Source organism: Silurus meridionalis, chromosome 27 (genome assembly GCF_014805685.1).
Source record: "Silurus meridionalis isolate SWU-2019-XX chromosome 27, ASM1480568v1, whole genome shotgun sequence".
Taxonomy (NCBI): domain Eukaryota; kingdom Metazoa; phylum Chordata; class Actinopteri; order Siluriformes; family Siluridae; genus Silurus; species Silurus meridionalis.
In genome coordinates this window covers 18,365,981-18,383,480 of record NC_060910.1, presented here as the reverse complement: position 1 = coordinate 18,383,480, position 17,500 = coordinate 18,365,981, and the positions used below count along the sequence as shown (strand labels likewise).

Sequence of the window (17,500 nt, the reverse complement as noted above, 5' to 3'; positions counted from 1 at the left end):
AATCAGCTGCAGGAAATCGCAGCTGCCCGTAACGTCAACCCCAAATCCCCCATTACCGAGGTAACTGTACACACACACACTCACGCACACACACACTCACGCACACACACACACACACACACACACACACACACACAGACCAAGCAGCATCTTTGTTTAAAGTGTTACACACTGCAGTTGCACACTGTGTAACCATACTTCTCTCTCACTTCTCTCCTCTCATCCCTTTTTTATTTTTTTGTTTTCTAAATGTTTAGGTTTTTTTTTCTCCTTCTTTTCTTTTCCTCCTCTCTTCTCTTCTTCTCTTCTCTCTCTTCTCTTCTCTTCTCTTCTCTTCTCTTCTCTTCTCTTCTCTTCTTCTCTTCTCTTCTCTTTTCCCTCTTCTCTTCTCTTCTCTTCTCTTCTCTTCTCTTTTCCCTCTTCTCTTCTCTGCTCTTCTCTTCTCTTCTCTCTTTCTTCAGAGAGATTCTTATTCAGAGAGAAGTGGAGGAGATAAATGAGGCTTTATTGGGGAAACAAACCCTTCATTTAGAAACACACACACACACCCTTTAGTTACACACACTCTTTTTCATCATTATATCTGTGTGTGTGGTGTGTAGTGTATATGTATTTGGTTCTTATGGTGTGAGTGAGTGTGTGTGTGTGTGTGTGTGTCTGGGTTGATCCAATTTGCACAGTAAGACAGATGAAGAGAAAGGAAGAGAGGGAGAGAGAGACGCACACACACACAGGGGGCGAGTGAGAGCAAGCCAAATGTGTGTGTGTCTGTGTATATCGTGTAGTGTGTGTTCTAGTCAGCACTTCATCTCGTGAGCATCTGCCTCCTCTCTCTCTCACACACACACACACACAGTCCCTCTGTCTCTCAGAAGTCTCTGTGTGTGTGTGTGTGTGTGTGTGTGTGTGTGTGTGTGTGTGTGTGTGTGTGAAGTCTCGATGAGTGTGTTGAGTGTGTACGAGTGTGTGAGACGCTTCTCTGACGGTTATGTTCCTCTGCAGCTGCTGGAGCAGAACGGAGGATTCGGCAGCAACGTCGCACCAACGCTCACACACACCAACAACACACACCCCGCAGGTGAGCAGCATCTGTCTCTGTGTCTGTCCCTGTGTCTGTCTGTCCCTGTGTCTGTCTGTGTGTCTGTGTCTGTCTGTGTCTGTGTCTGTCCCTGTGTCTGTCTGTCCCTGTGTCTGTCTGTCCCTGTGTCTGTCTGTCCCTGTGTCTGTCTGTCTGTCCCTGTGTCTGTGTCTGTGTGTCTGTCCCTGTGTCTGTTTGTGTCTCTGTCTGTTTGTGTCTCTGTCTGTTTGTGTGTCTGTGTGTGTCCGTGTCTGTGTGTGTCCGTGTCTGTGCGTTATCACAGTACCAGTGTTTGTCTGTTTGTCTGTTTATATAATTGATAGAAATGTCTCCCTCTTTCATACATTGTCTTATTGTCCATCATCCATTACTTTAGTGTACTAAGTGTGTGTGTGTGTGTGTGTGCGCACACTATGATTTATTTAGTGACATGCTCTAAGAGGATTGATCATGTTCACCATCTGCTGTGATTCCTGTAACACTGAACCGTGTGTGTGTGTGTGCAGGTGTGTATGGTGCTGATCCTGACCAGGGGATGGGAGGTTTCCTGGACATTCTTAAAGGAGGAACAGAGCGCTTTTTGACCAACATTAAAGACACATCCTCTAAAGTTATCCAGTCTGTGGCCAGGTGTGAGACACACACACACACACACAATGTTTCTTTCATCATTAATGACCTTTCGACACTCGAACACCACCTAGTAAACATTATAATACTGTTTCATAATTTTTTCTGATTCAATGCACACACACACACACACACACACACACACACAAACACATACTCTCATAACTCTCTTATAAAGCTATACAACATAGCCCCGGCCACTCCAGGTTGAAGTGTGTGTGTGTGTGTGTGTGTTCGCTCTGAGCTGCTGTAGCGCCTCCTCAGTACCATTTCTGGGCCTACTGTTCTCATTTGAAGGTTCTAGAATGTCCAGGGTGGTTCTTTGGATCCTGAGTTAAAACACACTCATCGTTATAAACACATTTTAACGGCCATGAGTTCATATGAGAAAAGTGAGAAAGTGATGTCTTTGTTCCTTGGATGCTTGGCGGGAGACGGGTTATACACCGCGATATCGCAACACTTTATTTCTTCCTGCGATTAAAAATATCCAAATGATAGCAGCTCTATAGAGGAGATGTACACCGACACTGACCAGGAGCTCAGGAGCTTCCAGCACTCACTCTCTTAAACACCACTCCTTACAGTCTAATAGTGTGATTTACTATTATTATTATTATTATTATTATTATAGATATACTGACACACACACACACACACACACACACCCCACCCGGCAAGCTCGTTAAGTCTTTAGTGCTTCTGGATACGGTACTTCGGTTGAAATGTTGAAGGTTCTGAGTGAAAAGATGATTTAAGGGCTCCGGTATTTCCACCTATTTTAAATTTGTATAAATATCTTAACCGTTGTGTGGCTTAAAAAATGCTTTAGGACCAGACATGCCTCAACGTGTTTATTTTTATTTACATCTCTGTAATGGTCTATATTAGACAGCTGGACTTGAAAAATTCTAGAATGCTTAACAAGGTCCTAGAACGCTGGAGATCTGGAGCACTATGCACTAAGCAAACACAGTGCTGTGGTTCTGGAACATCTGAGACCATTCAGCTAGAATGCAATTATTATTATTATTATTGTTATTATTATTATTATTATTATTATTGCTATTATTATTGTTATTATTATTATTATTATTGTTGTTATTATTATTATTATTGCTATTGTTATTGTTATTATTGTTATTGTTAATGTTCTAAAATGTCAGTATGAGGCTCTAGAATGCTGGACTACTGAAGTTTTGGAATACTCACTGTTAATCCCCGATTCTGGAGATCTCTACAATGTTCATGATGATTTTGGAGCGCAAGAGTTCCAAGGTTCCTAATAACTAATGTGGTTCCCACACATGGTTCTCACATGTGGCTCTAGATTTTCCAGAATGACACAGTTCTAGAACTGTTTGGAACTCCAGGCGTCTAAAGAATGTAAATGCTGGAAATTGCTAGAACCTGCACATGACTGTAGAACACTAGCAATTTGGAGTTGTGGAACACTAGAACATTGAACATGACTCTAGAACCCTGCAGGTTTGGATAGGAGGCCACACAGCTGTAAGATGTTTTCCTCAGTACGCTCAGAGCAGTTCTCTTGTCCTTCAGTAGCTTGGAGGACTCGCTGTCCACCCGTGGACCAGCTGTAGGTGTGATGAGGTTCTCCCTCGGTGTAGAACGCTTCTCATGTTCTGTTCACTGGTTTTGTTGGATTTTTGTGTTTATTATTATTTCTGTTCATTCTGTTTCTAAATGTTGTGTTGTGGTTGTGTAACTCCGCCCACCGCATGCAGCTCCAGGTAACTATCAGTTCTCTCCGTGTGTGTGTGTGTGTGTGTGTGTGTGTGTGTGTGTGTGTGGTCTTTGTCCTCCAACATAATTGTGCACTTTGCCTGGCTCGTTAACGTGTGTGTGCGCTTTTGTTTACTCATATATTGATGTAATTTGTTTATTAATTTCTCATTGTATATGAATAAACCGTTCCCTTTGATGTTTCCCTTCACTTTAAATCCTGCGTTCTGATTGGCTGCCACAAGATTTCGCTCATATTTTTGTTATAATAAGAGGTTTAGAAAAAACTTTATCCCTCCACCATGTACACACACACACACACACACACACAGGAGAGTCCCATCCTCGATACAGTTAGTTCTGCAGTGACTGCTCATCAGCTCCCCCTGGAGGTGTACAGGATGTAGTGTTGTGTTTGTCCTGTTAGTGTTACTGCAGTGTGTGTGAACGATGTTGTGCGTTTCTCAGAACAGTGCACTGTACACTCAGGATTCTAGATGTAGATGTTTGTAGATGTAGTGACGTGATGCTGTACAGCTGATGATGAGGATGAGATAGATACAACTTTATTGTCATTGCATTGTACAGGTACACAGCAACGAAATGCAGTTTGGCATCTACCAGAAGTGCAAAATGTAGCAGTTGTGCAAAAAGTGCAGATAAATATCTAGCATATTTACAGTGCAGATAACTATCTGGCATATTTACAGCAGTGGTATATATATGAAGTATATACAGTGAATAAATATAAAGGCTATGAAGGTTACAGATCACAGGATTATGGCATTAAGGAGTAGCAAGCTGAATAAACAGTCTACTATATATAAAAAATATATATATATAAATATATACACATACATTATATACACAGATGAATGTGAAATGTTGGGCAGAATGTACAGTAATGATAAATATACATACAGATATAAAAAGTGCAGATGTACTGAGGAGTGAAAAAGATATAATATGAAGTATGTACATGTATTGTACAGAGGTTATATACAGTCTTTTGTTTATGTTTGTTTTGTAGTGATTTAGCGGTGTAGTGTAGAGTTCAGTAGTGTGATGATGGATGCGGTGTAGTGTTGAGTTCAGTAGTCTGATGGTGGATGTTGTGTAGTGGTTTAGCGGTGTAGTGTTGAGTTCAGTAGTGTGATGGTGGATGTTGTGTAGTGATTAGCGGTGTAGTGTTGAGTTCAGTAGTGTGATGGTGGATGGAAAAAAGCTGTCCCTGAACCTGCTGGTTCTGGTGCGTAAGTTCCTGTATCTCCTTCTTGATGGAAGGAGGTTAAACAGTTTATGACTGGGATGTGAAGAGTCCTTGATGATGCTGTGAGCTCTGCGCAGACATCTGCTGTGGTGAAGGTGTGAATGAGGATGGGAGGGGCCATGTTGCCATGACATTATTCTGTACTCAGGATTCACTTCAGGATGATCTCGATAAAGAACCACTGCTTCTGAATAACACAGTGATATTTTAACTTTGTATTAACTCTGTGTGTGTGTGTGTGTGTGTGTGTGTGTGTGTGTGTGTGTGTGTGTGTGTGTGTGTGTGTCAGTTATGCTAAGGGAGATCTGGACCTGTCTTACATCACCTCCAGAATAGCAGGTAAGAGTTATTGCTACCACACACACACACACACACACACACAGTTTATAATGAATAGTGACCAGCTTTAATGTTATACTGTGTGTGTGTGTGTGTGTGTGTGTGTGTGTGTGTGTGTGTGTGTGTGTGTGTGTAGTGATGTCGTTTCCAGCTGAAGGGGTGGAGTCGGCTATTAAGAACAACATTGAGGATGTGCGTCTGTATCTGGACTCACGGCATGCGGGTCACTACGCCGTGTATAACCTGTGTAGACGCTCATACAGACCGGCTCGCTTCCACAATCGGGTCAGACACTCACGCACACACAGAGACACACACAGAGACACACACAGAGACACACACAGAGACACACACACACACACACACTCAAACACTCATACACAAGCCTGGAATGCACTCATCAAATATATTTATGGATGGGGGTGTGTGTGTGTGTGTGTGTGTGTGTGTGTGTGTGTGTGTGTGTGTGTGTGTGTGTGTGTGTGTGTGGGAGTGTGGTTGGCAGGTACGGCGTGTTCCCACTCTGACCAGTTTGTACAACGTGTGTAAGAACATGCACCAGTGGCTCAAACAGGACCAGAGGAACATCTGCATCGTGCACTGCTTGGTACGTATATATACACACACACACACACACACACACACACACACACACACAGTCATTTTTTTGTGATGTTCTGCACCTCATCTAGAGACGTACCGGTGCCATGTAGATTCCACTTCGTGTGGAGTTTGGACACTGGACCTCTTTGAGTGTGTAAAGGCTCTGGCATGGGGAAGCTGGTGTTGGATCTGTGATGATCTCAGATGTTGAGATATTTTATGAGTTGCTCAGTAGCTCCTGGTTCCATCATCTCATAAGTGTTTAAAGACTATAATCACATTTTCGAAATGAGGATGAGGTTCTGCTTTTGAGTCTAGTTCCTCTCAAGGTTTCTTCCTCATAACATCTAAGGGAGTTTTTTCTTCACCACAGTCTCCCCCAGTCTTCATCATCAGAGATAAACACATCACACACCTTCACTCTTAAACTCTGTAAAGCTGCTTTGAGACAATGTCCATTGTGCAAAGTGCTACAGAAATAAACTTGAACTTGTGAACATGGATCGTGATGTGTGTGTGTGTGTGTGTGTGTGTGTGCGTGCAGGATGGACGTGCAGTGTCGGCTGTAGCAGTGTGTTCGTTCTTGTGTTTCTGTCGTCTCTTCTCCACGGCTGAGGCTGCAGTGTACATGTTCAGCATGAAGCGCTGTCCTCCAGGGATCACACCCTCACACAAGAGGTAGCGCACACACACACGTGCACACACACACACACTGCAACTCCACACACTGAGGATCAGTGGCAGCTACAATAAAAGAGCAAAAAAGCAAAATCTCAAAAACTTTATATTTTTGCACAAATTATTAATAATCATTTAAAAAGCCTGAACTTTAACCTAGAAAACACAGACAAAGGGGAAGAAGTGTGTGTGTGTGTGTGTGTGTGTGTGTGTGTGTGTGTGTGTTTCCTGCTGCAGGGTATAGCTCATCTGGCCCTCAGTTCTGTGTAAGTGTGTGGTTTTTCTCTGGCACTGAGGGAGGGAGTGAGTGTGTGTGTGTGTGTGTGTGTGTGTGTGTGTTCACAGTTTCATTTGAATGATGTATAATTAGTGGTCCTCATTAGTGAGAATAAAAAGCCCTAGCGTAGTTTTCAAATCAAATGTTATTTGTGACACACACACACACACACACACACACACACACAGGGTACAACATGCAGTGAAATGCTTTTATACGACGGTCCGTCATGAGGGAATGGGATGGGGAGAAAAATAAACCAAGGAAAAGAAGGCAGATAAATAAAGAGTATAAACTATATAATATATATATATATATATATATATATATGAGAAAAAAGTGTATATACAACGTATGCTTATGACAGTAAAACAGTAGAAATTGAAGGTGGTTTTCATCAGAAGAGGGTCACATGACCGCCGGATAAACACACACGTTGTCTGGAGTGTGTGAAATGACATGATGAACAACATGATAAAGAACAGATGAAGACACGATGCTGTTGAAGCTTTTCTTCAGGGTTTTGGGTATGAAATGGTGTCCGACTGTAAACGTCACACACACACACACACACACACACACACACACACACACACACACACACACAGGATCCAGGATCAGTGTGTGAGTCTGTAGAAGACTGAACTGATTAGTCAGGGATTCAGGAAGTGTAAAGGATCTGCATTAGAAAACTGTTATTGTGTACAAGTTTTTAATCATTAATTTTACAAGTAAAAGTACTTTTATTAGATACAACAAATTAATCATCTGTACATCATCCGATTTATTATTAGTTTTGTTATGAAATAAAAGAAAAACAAGCTGTTACATGTTCGTGTTCCTGGAGGGATGTTTGAGTCCTCAGCGCCCCCTGCTGGCTCGCTCGTGTCTACTGTACTGTTACATATTAGTGTATATAAGCAACAGGTTGAGTTTATGTATAATTATTGATTATTGATTGCAGGTATATTGAGTAGGTGTTTATTGATTATTGATTGCAGGTATATTGAGTAGGTGTTTATTGATTATTGATTGCAGGTATATTGAGTAGGTGTTTATTGATTATTGATTGCAGGTATATTGAGTAGGTGTTTATTGATTATTGATTGCAGGTATATTGAGTGGGTGTTTATTGATTATTGATTGCAGGTATATTGGTAGGTGTTTATTGATTATTGATTGCAGGTATATTGAGTAGGTGTTTATTGATTATTGATTGCAGGTATATTGAGTAGGTGTCTATTGATTATTGATTGCAGGTATATTGAGTAGGTGTTTATTGATTATTGATTGCAGGTATATTGAGTAGGTGTTTATTGATTATTGATTGCAGGTATATTGAGTAGGTGTTTATTGATTGCAGGTATATTGAGTAGGTGTTTATTGATTATTGATTGCAGGTATATTGAGTAGGTGTTTATTGATTATTGATTGCAGGTATATTGAGTAGGTGTTTATTGATTATTGATTGCAGGTATATTAGTAGGTGTTTATTGATTATTGATTGCAGGTATATTGGTAGGTGTTTATTGATTGCAGGTATATTGAGTAGGTGTTTATTGATTATTGATTGCATATATTGAGTAGGTGTTTATTGATTATTGATTGCAGGTATATTGAGTAGGTGTTTATTGATTATTGATTGCAGGTATATTAGTAGGTGTTTATTGATTGCAGGTTTATTGATTATTGATTATTGATTGCAGGTATATTGAGTAGGTGTTTATTGATTATTGATTGCAGGTATATTGAGTAGGTGTTTATTGATTGATTGCAGGTATATTAGTAGGTGTTTATTGATTGCAGGTATATTGAGTAGGTGTTTATTGATTATTGATTGCAGGTATATTAAGTAGGTGTTTATTGATTATTGATTGCAGGTATATTGAGTGGTGTTTATTGATTATTGATTACAGGTATATTGAGTAGGTGTTTATTGATTATTGATTGCAGGTATATTGAGTAGTGTTTATTGATTATTGCAGGTATATTGAGTAGGTGATTATTGATTGCAGGTTTATTGATTATTGATTGCAGGTATATTAAGTAGGTGTTTATTGATTATTGATTGCAGGTATATTGGTAGGTGTTTATTGATTATTGATTACAGGTATATTGAGTAGGTGTCTATTGATTATTGATTGCAGGTATATTGAGTAGGTGTTTATTGATTATTGCAGGTATATTGAGTAGGTGATTATTGATTGCAGGTATATTGAGTAGGTGTTTATTGATTATTGATTGCAGGTATATTGGTAGGTGTTTATTGATTGCAGGTATATTAGTAGGTGTTTATTGATTGCAGGTTTATTGATTATTGATTGCAGGTATATTGAGTAGGTGTTTATTGATTATTGATTGCAGGTATATTGAGTAGGTGTTTATTGATTATTGATTGCAGGTATATTGAGTAGGTGTTTATTGATCATCGATTGCAGGTATATTGAGTAGGTGTTTATTGATCATTGATTGCAGGCATATTGAGTAGGTGTTTATTGATTATTGATTGCAGGTATATTGGTAGGTGTTTATTGATTGCAGGTATATTGAGTAGGTGTTTATTGATTGCAGGTATATCGAGTACATGTGTGACATGATGGCAGAGGAGCCCATAATCCCCCACAGCAAGCCCATAATGCTGCGCTCCATCATCATGACCCCTGTGCCGCTCTTCAACAAGCAGAGGAACGGCAGCAGGCCCTTCTGTGAGGTCTACGTAGGAGACGAGCGAGTCGCCACCACCTCCCAGGAATACGACAGGATGAGGTGAGTCACATGATCTTCACTCTTTTTTAGCTGAGATATGATGGTTTGGATAGTCTGGATTTTCTAATACAGTGATGATGATGAAAGAGTGTGTGTGTGTGTACAGGGATTTTAAGATGGAGGATGGCAGGGCTGAGATTCCCCTCAACGTGTTGGTGCAGGGAGACGTGCTGGTTGTCATCTACCACGCTCGCGCCACACTCGGAGGACGCCTGCAGGCCAAGGTACACACACACACATACACACACACAGTCTCGTCCTCAGAGTGGTGTTATTGTAGGAAGTGTGTGTGTGGTGTGTTAATGTATATTTGTGTGTGTGGTGTAGATGGCCTCTATGAAGATGTTCCAGATCCAGTTCCACACCGGATTTGTTCCTCGCAATGCCACAACCGTCAAATTCGCCAAGTGAGTGAGGGATAAAAGCTGATCTTACATCATACACGTGTGTGTGTGTGTGTGTTTACTGTAATAGAAATGATTACAAAATACAGAATAAATAATTCAACATTATAATGTTTAATAAATGGTGTGTGTGTTTACACAGGTATGACCTGGACGCATGTGACATCCAGGAGAAATACCCTGACCTGTTCCAGGTGAATCTGGATGTGGAGGTGGAGCCTCGTGATCGCCCCGCCCACAAGAATCCACCCTGGGAGAACTTCTCCACTAAAGGCCTCAATCCCAAGATCCTGTTCTCCAGCAGAGATGAGCAGCAGGAGATCCTGGCCAAGTTTGGTGAGAGAATCAGCATCCTCCAGAGTGTTTCAGGGGGTCTTGTGCACATTGCTGGACCTTCTGAGATTCTCAGAAGATCAGGACGTCACGTGTGCTTACAGTAAGGGTCAAATCTGATTGGACCGAAACCGTGTATATATATTTGTTTTCCTCTGTGTTCCTGTAGGGAAACCAGAACTTCCTCGGCAGCCCGGTTCTACAGCGTTCTACGACTCGGGTTGTGTGGAGCCGGATCATTCTCCTGAAGAACAGCACACTGAGTCTCCATCACCTCCCAACACCAGCACAGACTCCAACGCTAACAACTTCTTTCAGACGCTGGACTGGGAGGGTACGCTGCTCTTGTCTCACACCTTTCATCTCACTGATCTCCATCCACATCTTATCACTATTAATGCTTTTTATCTCACTGATCATCTAACACCAATCCCATCCCACCTCACTGGTCAGTTCATCCTGCTGTAATATATCCTGCTTTGATGTTCCAGCTTCTTCTAGCCTTTTGTTTGACTTCACGTTTTTCTGATGTTCCTGTAACCTTTCTGTTGGTCAGACATGGGCAGGTCACACCATCACTCTGACATGGTGTCTGGACCAATGGACGAGCAGGACGACCTGAGCATCGGCGGCGAATCGGGCGAGGAGTCCGTCTCCTACTCCACCCCTGCAGAGGGAGCCCTGTCCCGCGATGCCAGCGAACCCCTGTTTGAGGCCCACTTCACCACCTCTGACCCTCAGCCTGACACCGAGGACCTACTGGGCCTGCACTCTGACCCCTGCCCTCCCACCATTACCACGGATACAGGAATGAAGAGTTGCTCCAGTAACAGTGATTTGCTGAACGACCTGTTTGGCTCCGCCCCAGGCCCCTCCCATACCGGGGACACAGAGGACCTGTTCTTTAGTAACGCGTCCAGCCAGACTACAGCTGCCTCGTCTGCCCCCACTTCTACTGCCCCCACAGGTACGACACTATACTGCACGTTGTGTAGTAATCCTTCAATCAGTGCCACAAGTTCTTAATGATGTTCTGTAATCTCCTCCCTCCCTCTCCCTCTCCCTTTCTCCCTCCCTCCCCCTCTCTCCCTCCCGCCATCTTCCTCTCCCTCCCACCATCTCCCTCTCTTCCTCTGGACAGTGGATGACCTGTTTGACCCATTTGGTGTGGGGTCAGGGGTCACAGCTGGATCAGGCCTGTTTGATGACCTGCTAAGTTCAGAGAGCAGTGGCTTTAAAGCTCCACCTCCTGCCACCAACTCCAGTCTCTTCAACCTCAGTAAGACCCAACCTTCCTTTCTAATCACGCCAGCACCTCTCAGTCACATGACCTCCTCCTAAAGCCTGATTGGCTAAGCTGACTCCTGTTGATTTGGGTTGTGTGTGTAGTTAATCAGACGTGATCTTAATGCTAATTGGTGTAATTGAATAGATAAGCTAACAGGGGATGTGCCCAAGATGACCTCATCAGCGAGTCAGCCTGATTTACTGGGTGGTTGGGAGAGCTGGACCTCTGGGACCTCCAGCACTGCTGCTAGCATGTCTGCTAAAGCTAATAAACCTGCTTTCTCTGGTAACCAATCAGCTGATCAATCACATAATTGGTGCAGCTGGAGTTCGGTGTTTAGTGATTGTGTGTGTGTGTGTGTGTGTGTGTGTGTGTGTGTGTGTTAGCTCCAGGTGTGTCCTTATCTTTCTCAAAGGCAAAGTCTCAGAGCTTTGACCCCTTCGCTGATCTCGGTAACTTGGGCTCCACTCTGCCAGGTCAGAATCACCTACACAAACACACACAAATAAATAAATATTTGTATTTAAGTGTGTGTGTGTGTGTGTTTCAGGCTCTGGATTTAAAGCAGCACCCCCTACTGGACCATCAAAGATGCAGCAGCAAGCCTCGTCTCAAACCTCTAATAAACCCTGGGCACCTCCAAGCTCTGCCCCCAAACCCAACACTAACCAATCAGCAAAGCCCAACTACAGCCTAAACTTCAGTGTGATTGGAGGACGAGAAGAGCGAGGGATCAGGGGTCCGGGATTCGGTAAACACACACACCACAAAACCTCTCCATTACGCACACAACTACACAGGGAGACTATGATGCAGTGTGTGTGTGTGTGTGTGTGTGTGTGTTCTCAGGTCCGAAGCCCAAAGTGAAGGAGGATGATTTTGAGGATTTGTTATGTACTCAGGGATTCGGGTCGAGACCGGATAGAAAGGGAGGAGCTCGCACCATCGCTGAGATGAGGAGACAGGAACTGAGTAGAGATATGGATCCTCTCAAACTACAGGTACACACTACACACACACACAGGTTCCTCTACCAGGCTTTAAGCAGTGGCCCAAGTGTGTGTACATTACAGTGCTGTGTGTGTGTGTGTGTGTGTGTTAGATTCTGGACTGGATCGAGGGGAAGGAGAGGAACATCCGCGCTCTGCTCTCCACGTTACACACGGTGCTGTGGGAGGGAGAGACGCGCTGGAAACCCCCCAGCATGGCCGACCTGCTCACACCTGACCAGGTGAAGAAGTTCTACAGGAAGGCAGCGCTCATCGTCCATCCTGACAAGGTCTCTCTCTCACACACACAAACACACACACACACACACACACACACACAGTAATGTATTAATGTCATTGCTTTCACACTTAGAACTTAAAACTAGACTTAGATCAGAAAACTGATTGGCTTTTTCTCCTCACAATTTCACACCCGATTGGCCGAGAGTTTTTTTTTTTTTATGATCTCAGAGATGATGTGGATGAAGGTCAATGAAGGTCTTTACTGCTGATCTGATTAAAAATGTGCTGGCAGTTGAGGAGGAAACCAAGTGTGAAAGCAAAGTACAGAAAGTTCTCATCAGGACAGGGGTGTTCCAGCGTTCCTCACTGACCCCGTGCTGTTCCTCGCTGTTCCTCACTGACCCCGTGCTGTTCCTCACTGAATCGTGCGGTTGTTGTTGTTGTTGATATCCAGGCGGCGGGGAAGCCGTACGAGCAGTACGCCAAGATGATCTTCATGGAGCTGAACGACGCCTGGTCCGAATTCGAGAACCAGGGATCTAAAGCGATGTTCTGAGCGACGGCCCCCAAACACTTTTCTCTCTCTCTCGGAGAAAGCAGTGAGGGGTGATGGAGTGATTGATGGAAACCTGCTGGAGAGAAAGAAGGAGCAGAATAAACACACACCTCTAAACCCAACATGCCTTTATACAGCCAGAGAGACAGACAGGAGACGGACTGAGGAATGGACCTGTCTGTCTCTCAGTGAAAGGACACACAGTTGGACAAGGAGATTCTCATCCGCTCTCACACCGTGTGTGTGTGTGTGTGTGTGTGTGTGTGTGTGTGTGTGTGATGGCGAAGGGAACAAAAGCGAGAGAAAAAATGTCACTTGATTTTTGTGTTTTTTTTTATCTTATATCTCTGTTGTCTCTTTCTGGTATTTATGTTACTCGTTACTTATCACTGATCAGCATATCACGTGTGTGTGTGTGTGTGTGTGTGTCGCTCTGAATGAGGTGCAGCGTCTCGGTGTTGTCCTATTTATTGTACGTGAGGCTGCACGCAGGCTGCTGATGTCACACCTGAGGAGAGAAATGACGGTGTGTGTGTGTGTGTGTGTGTGTGTGTGTGTGTCACTAAAATCCATTCCAAGGCATCTTCACATGTGAATGTGCTTTATATAAAGTTCTTATTATCAGCTGCAGTGGACCGAGCTCTTTACCTCCTTCATCCTCCTTTTATTCGCTTGTTTTTTTCCTCCTTGTTTGTCAGACTGAAGTGCTGAAAAGAACAAAACCAGGGCTGTGGGTAAAATGATCAGAACTTGTGATCGACTCCACTGTGTTTCCTACAGTAATGTGGATTACCAGCAATCTGTGTGTCCTTCACCTGTCACACCTCACATCCTGCTGCCTCCCTCATCCTCCTCACCTTTCCTTCTGTCCTGTAAAAGACCAAATGTAAAATATGAACCTGTATATCACGTGTGTGTGTGTGCGTGTGAGAGAATGAAGGTTGATCACTTTTTTTTTTTTGACTCATTTTTGAACCCATTTCTATCAGAAGACTGTTGGGTGTGTGTGTGTGTGTGTGTGTGTGCGTACGGAGAGAAGGCGGTGGTGATGCTGAGGGGCGTGTGAAGGACGTGTAGAGATGTGTGATTGACGGTGTTAAACAGGGAGCACTAAACCAGCAGGAACACACTCGCGGTCAGAGCTACGACCGTCACTGTATTCACACACCTGGAACATCTGGCAGCATCAGGACACACATCTTCCACACTTCTCCAAATGAACATTGAGCGATTAAAAAAAAAAAAAGCCTCGTCGTCTAGTCACATGCCTTACACACGTTTTCTCACACGTCACACAGTTACCGATGGAAACTTTTTTTTGAGACATGAAGGTTGAGCTCCGTCCTCCTCACTTTAGTATTTTGCACTATTTATACCAAATCAGATCAATCACAGGGAGAAGTAGACGTCATCGGACTCCACCTCGGACTCAGTGACGTCTACTCTATGATTGGCATTAAAGCAAAAAAAGAAGTGTTCCGCACGTCTGGTCGTCTAGACGCCGTTCTTACAGCAGAGACGAGGTCGATTCGTTCGTTATTAATTCGTGCTTCAGTCTAAAAACCCTCTAAGTGCGAGCGAGGATCTCGAGGATCTCGAGGACACTAAACACCGTTTCAGTATGAAATGAGAACGTGGTTATTTTGAGCTTCCTGCTGGTTCGAGTCGCTCACAGACGCAGGTCACGTGATCGTGTTCGAAATGCAGGAGGAGGAGGAGGAGGAGGATTTCACTCAGTGCTCATCAGTGTGCTGTTCTTCATTATCTGTCCATCATGTGGAGGAACTGAACTCTGTAAAGTAATGCTCTATTTTGGTAAAAGAAATGCCTCTTGATTCTTTTTGTTAATTTCCAGAGATGTTAAAGTCCTTCAGGGCATCAGATCTTTTCATTTCCTGTTATTTTCTTAAATCAGTCTCACTACAGAGTGCTGTACATGATCCGCCTGCTCTTCTTCTTCTTTTGGACTGAATAAAAAATTAACCACAATCAAACCCAGAGCTCAGACTGACGCCTCATTTCTTTAAGAAAAATATCCCACCTGGACCCGCAGTGTGGTGGTTTTCCTCTGTCACGTGTTTGATATCTGGTTCTCACCTGCTGGTCTCTTGGTCCTGCTCATCTCCCAGCTTCCAGAACACTGGTTCCTTCTGTGCAGATGTTTCTCCTCCACATCACCATCTACACACAGATAAATGTGTTTATAATCTAACTGCATCTCACACACACACGCACACACATTCCAGCACTACACACTGCAGGAAGGCTGCCTCAGGTCCGTCACTCTTCATATTAAACTCTAACACACACCGACTCATAATGAAATGTGCTGGAATCAGAACCTCATCTCTCGGCTATTAAATGTGATATTCAGAACAAACCTGTGCTCATGTACGTCTTGATGTCTTTAAATCAACAGTGTGAATAAGAAGAAATTCCAAAAATGGGTGAAATTTTTTTTACTTTTTCTGATTTTCCCCAAATTCACAATGATGAACTTTTTACCTGAAAACACACTAAATGCTTCGTCACCCTAACTTCATTTTTGGGTGAAACCTTTGACGTTTTCAGATTTTTACAAAAATCACAGTGAGATTCTGAGGGAGCAAGATATACGCAGGGGTGCACTTACTTTTGCTCTATCACACTCCTAAGATGAGATCTGACATCAAATTCACAGCATTTTTAACATTGAACTATGTGGATTTGGAGTTTCAGATCTCAGCTTAGGAGAGTGATGGAGCGAAACTAAGTACATTTTTGTGTAGACCTTCTCTGATCTACATTACGAACTTGAAGAATTTTCCTATAAAAAGTTCGTCATTCTCTAAAGCTGAGATCTGACGCTCTATGATCAGCATTTTCTGCATTAAAACTGTTAAGCAATTATCCGGAAATTAGAGCTCCAGGTCTCAGCTTTGGTGTGTGATATTCAGACCAAACCTGCACTCCTGCATGTCTTGATCTCCTTAATCAAGGAGGTTCTACACCAGACCTTTACCGGTCACTGCCCTGCTGTTAGAGCTGTGGGCATTAGTGATTCTTCAGATACAGGAGCATTACTGAGAATAGTGATTAGGTCAATGATCTACGGTTTTTCCACTCCATCTTTCACACCAACAACCATGTCTTCATGGATCTGACTTTGTGTCCAGGAGCATCAAAGGGAAACCCCTACTGGTTCAAATTCACATTGTAGGTCAGTGGGGTCCAGACATACACAGAAATGTACTGTATCACACTTCAAAGCTGAGAGCTGAGGTGTTCATTTCCCACTAATAACAGTCCTAATAATATACACCTTCACATTTATACAAATCACACACACTCACTATAATCACACACACGCACAAACATCACACTCACTATAATCACACACACGCACAAACATCACACACTCACTATAATCACACACGCACAAACATCACACACTATAATCACACAAACATCACACACTCGCAAACATCACACTCACTATAATCACACACTCACTATAATCACACACTCGCACAGACATCACACACTCACTATAATCACACACTCGCAAACATTACACACTCACTATAATCACACACTCGCAAACATCACACACTCACTATAATCACACTCGCACAGACATCACACACTCACTATAACCACACACTTGCAAACATTACACACTCACTATAACCACACACTCACTATAATCACACACTCATTACATTACACACTCACTATAACCACACACTTGCAAACATTACACACTCACTATAATCACACTCGCACAGACATCACACTCACTATAACCACACTTGCAAACATTACACACTCACTATAATCACACACTCACTATAATCACACTCACTATAATCACACACTCACTATAATCACACTCATTACATTACACACTCACTATAACCACACACTGCAAACATTACACACTTACTATAATCACACACACATTACATTACACTCACTATATTCACACACTTGCAAACATTACACACTCACTATAATCACACACTGCAAACATTACACACTATAATCACACACTTAAACATTACACACTTACTATAATCACACACATTACATTACACACTATAATCACACATTACACACTCAAACATTACACACTCACTATAATCACACACTCAAACATTACACACTCACTATAATCAAACATTCATTATAATCACACACAAACATTACACACTCACTATAATCAAACATTCATTATAATCACACACTAAACATTACACACTCAGTATAATCACACACTATAAACATTACACACTCACTATAATCACACACTGCAAACATTACA

At 42.7% G+C, this 17,500-nt stretch overlaps 1 protein-coding gene and 2 long non-coding RNA genes across 5 annotated transcripts in view; 2 read left to right on the top strand and 1 right to left on the bottom strand.

The window, feature by feature from the left end:
- gak (cyclin G associated kinase) overlaps positions 1 to 13,827 on the top strand; it is a 22,443-nt gene extending 8,616 nt beyond the window's left edge. Inside the window, exons 9-29 of one of the 3 annotated variants that reach the window (XM_046841427.1) lie at positions 1 to 60; positions 1,003 to 1,078; positions 1,585 to 1,708; positions 3,454 to 3,459; positions 5,011 to 5,060; positions 5,197 to 5,345; positions 5,545 to 5,667; positions 6,208 to 6,341; positions 9,190 to 9,384; positions 9,491 to 9,608; positions 9,712 to 9,791; positions 9,931 to 10,124; positions 10,291 to 10,455; positions 10,678 to 11,088; positions 11,263 to 11,400; positions 11,554 to 11,694; positions 11,796 to 11,885; positions 11,960 to 12,160; positions 12,259 to 12,410; positions 12,512 to 12,688; positions 13,096 to 13,827. The exon at positions 1 to 60 is cut by the window's left edge and continues 53 nt beyond it. In XM_046841427.1, the coding sequence (XP_046697383.1) occupies positions 1 to 60; positions 1,003 to 1,078; positions 1,585 to 1,708; positions 3,454 to 3,459; positions 5,011 to 5,060; positions 5,197 to 5,345; positions 5,545 to 5,667; positions 6,208 to 6,341; positions 9,190 to 9,384; positions 9,491 to 9,608; positions 9,712 to 9,791; positions 9,931 to 10,124; positions 10,291 to 10,455; positions 10,678 to 11,088; positions 11,263 to 11,400; positions 11,554 to 11,694; positions 11,796 to 11,885; positions 11,960 to 12,160; positions 12,259 to 12,410; positions 12,512 to 12,688; positions 13,096 to 13,197 (2,886 nt within the window). In that variant the 3' untranslated portion in view covers positions 13,198 to 13,827. The remainder of the gene's footprint in view (positions 61 to 1,002; positions 1,079 to 1,584; positions 1,709 to 3,453; positions 3,460 to 5,010; positions 5,061 to 5,196; positions 5,346 to 5,544; positions 5,668 to 6,207; positions 6,342 to 9,189; positions 9,385 to 9,490; positions 9,609 to 9,711; positions 9,792 to 9,930; positions 10,125 to 10,290; positions 10,456 to 10,677; positions 11,089 to 11,262; positions 11,401 to 11,553; positions 11,695 to 11,795; positions 11,886 to 11,959; positions 12,161 to 12,258; positions 12,411 to 12,511; positions 12,689 to 13,095) is intronic. The other 2 variants (XM_046841428.1, XM_046841429.1) reach the window with 2 other exon arrangements.
- Positions 6,348 to 9,171, top strand: LOC124380457. Its single transcript, XR_006924679.1, has 4 exons — positions 6,348 to 7,632; positions 8,669 to 8,865; positions 8,946 to 9,032; positions 9,143 to 9,171. It is a non-coding gene; the product is annotated as an uncharacterized LOC124380457 (long non-coding RNA).
- The window catches only part of LOC124380456, a 6,949-nt gene continuing 2,759 nt past the window's right edge, over positions 13,311 to 17,500 (bottom strand). Inside the window, exons 2-3 of the long non-coding RNA XR_006924678.1 lie at positions 15,295 to 15,378; positions 13,311 to 14,067 (exon numbers count right to left, since the gene is read on the bottom strand). This is a non-coding gene — a long non-coding RNA (uncharacterized LOC124380456). The remainder of the gene's footprint in view (positions 14,068 to 15,294; positions 15,379 to 17,500) is intronic.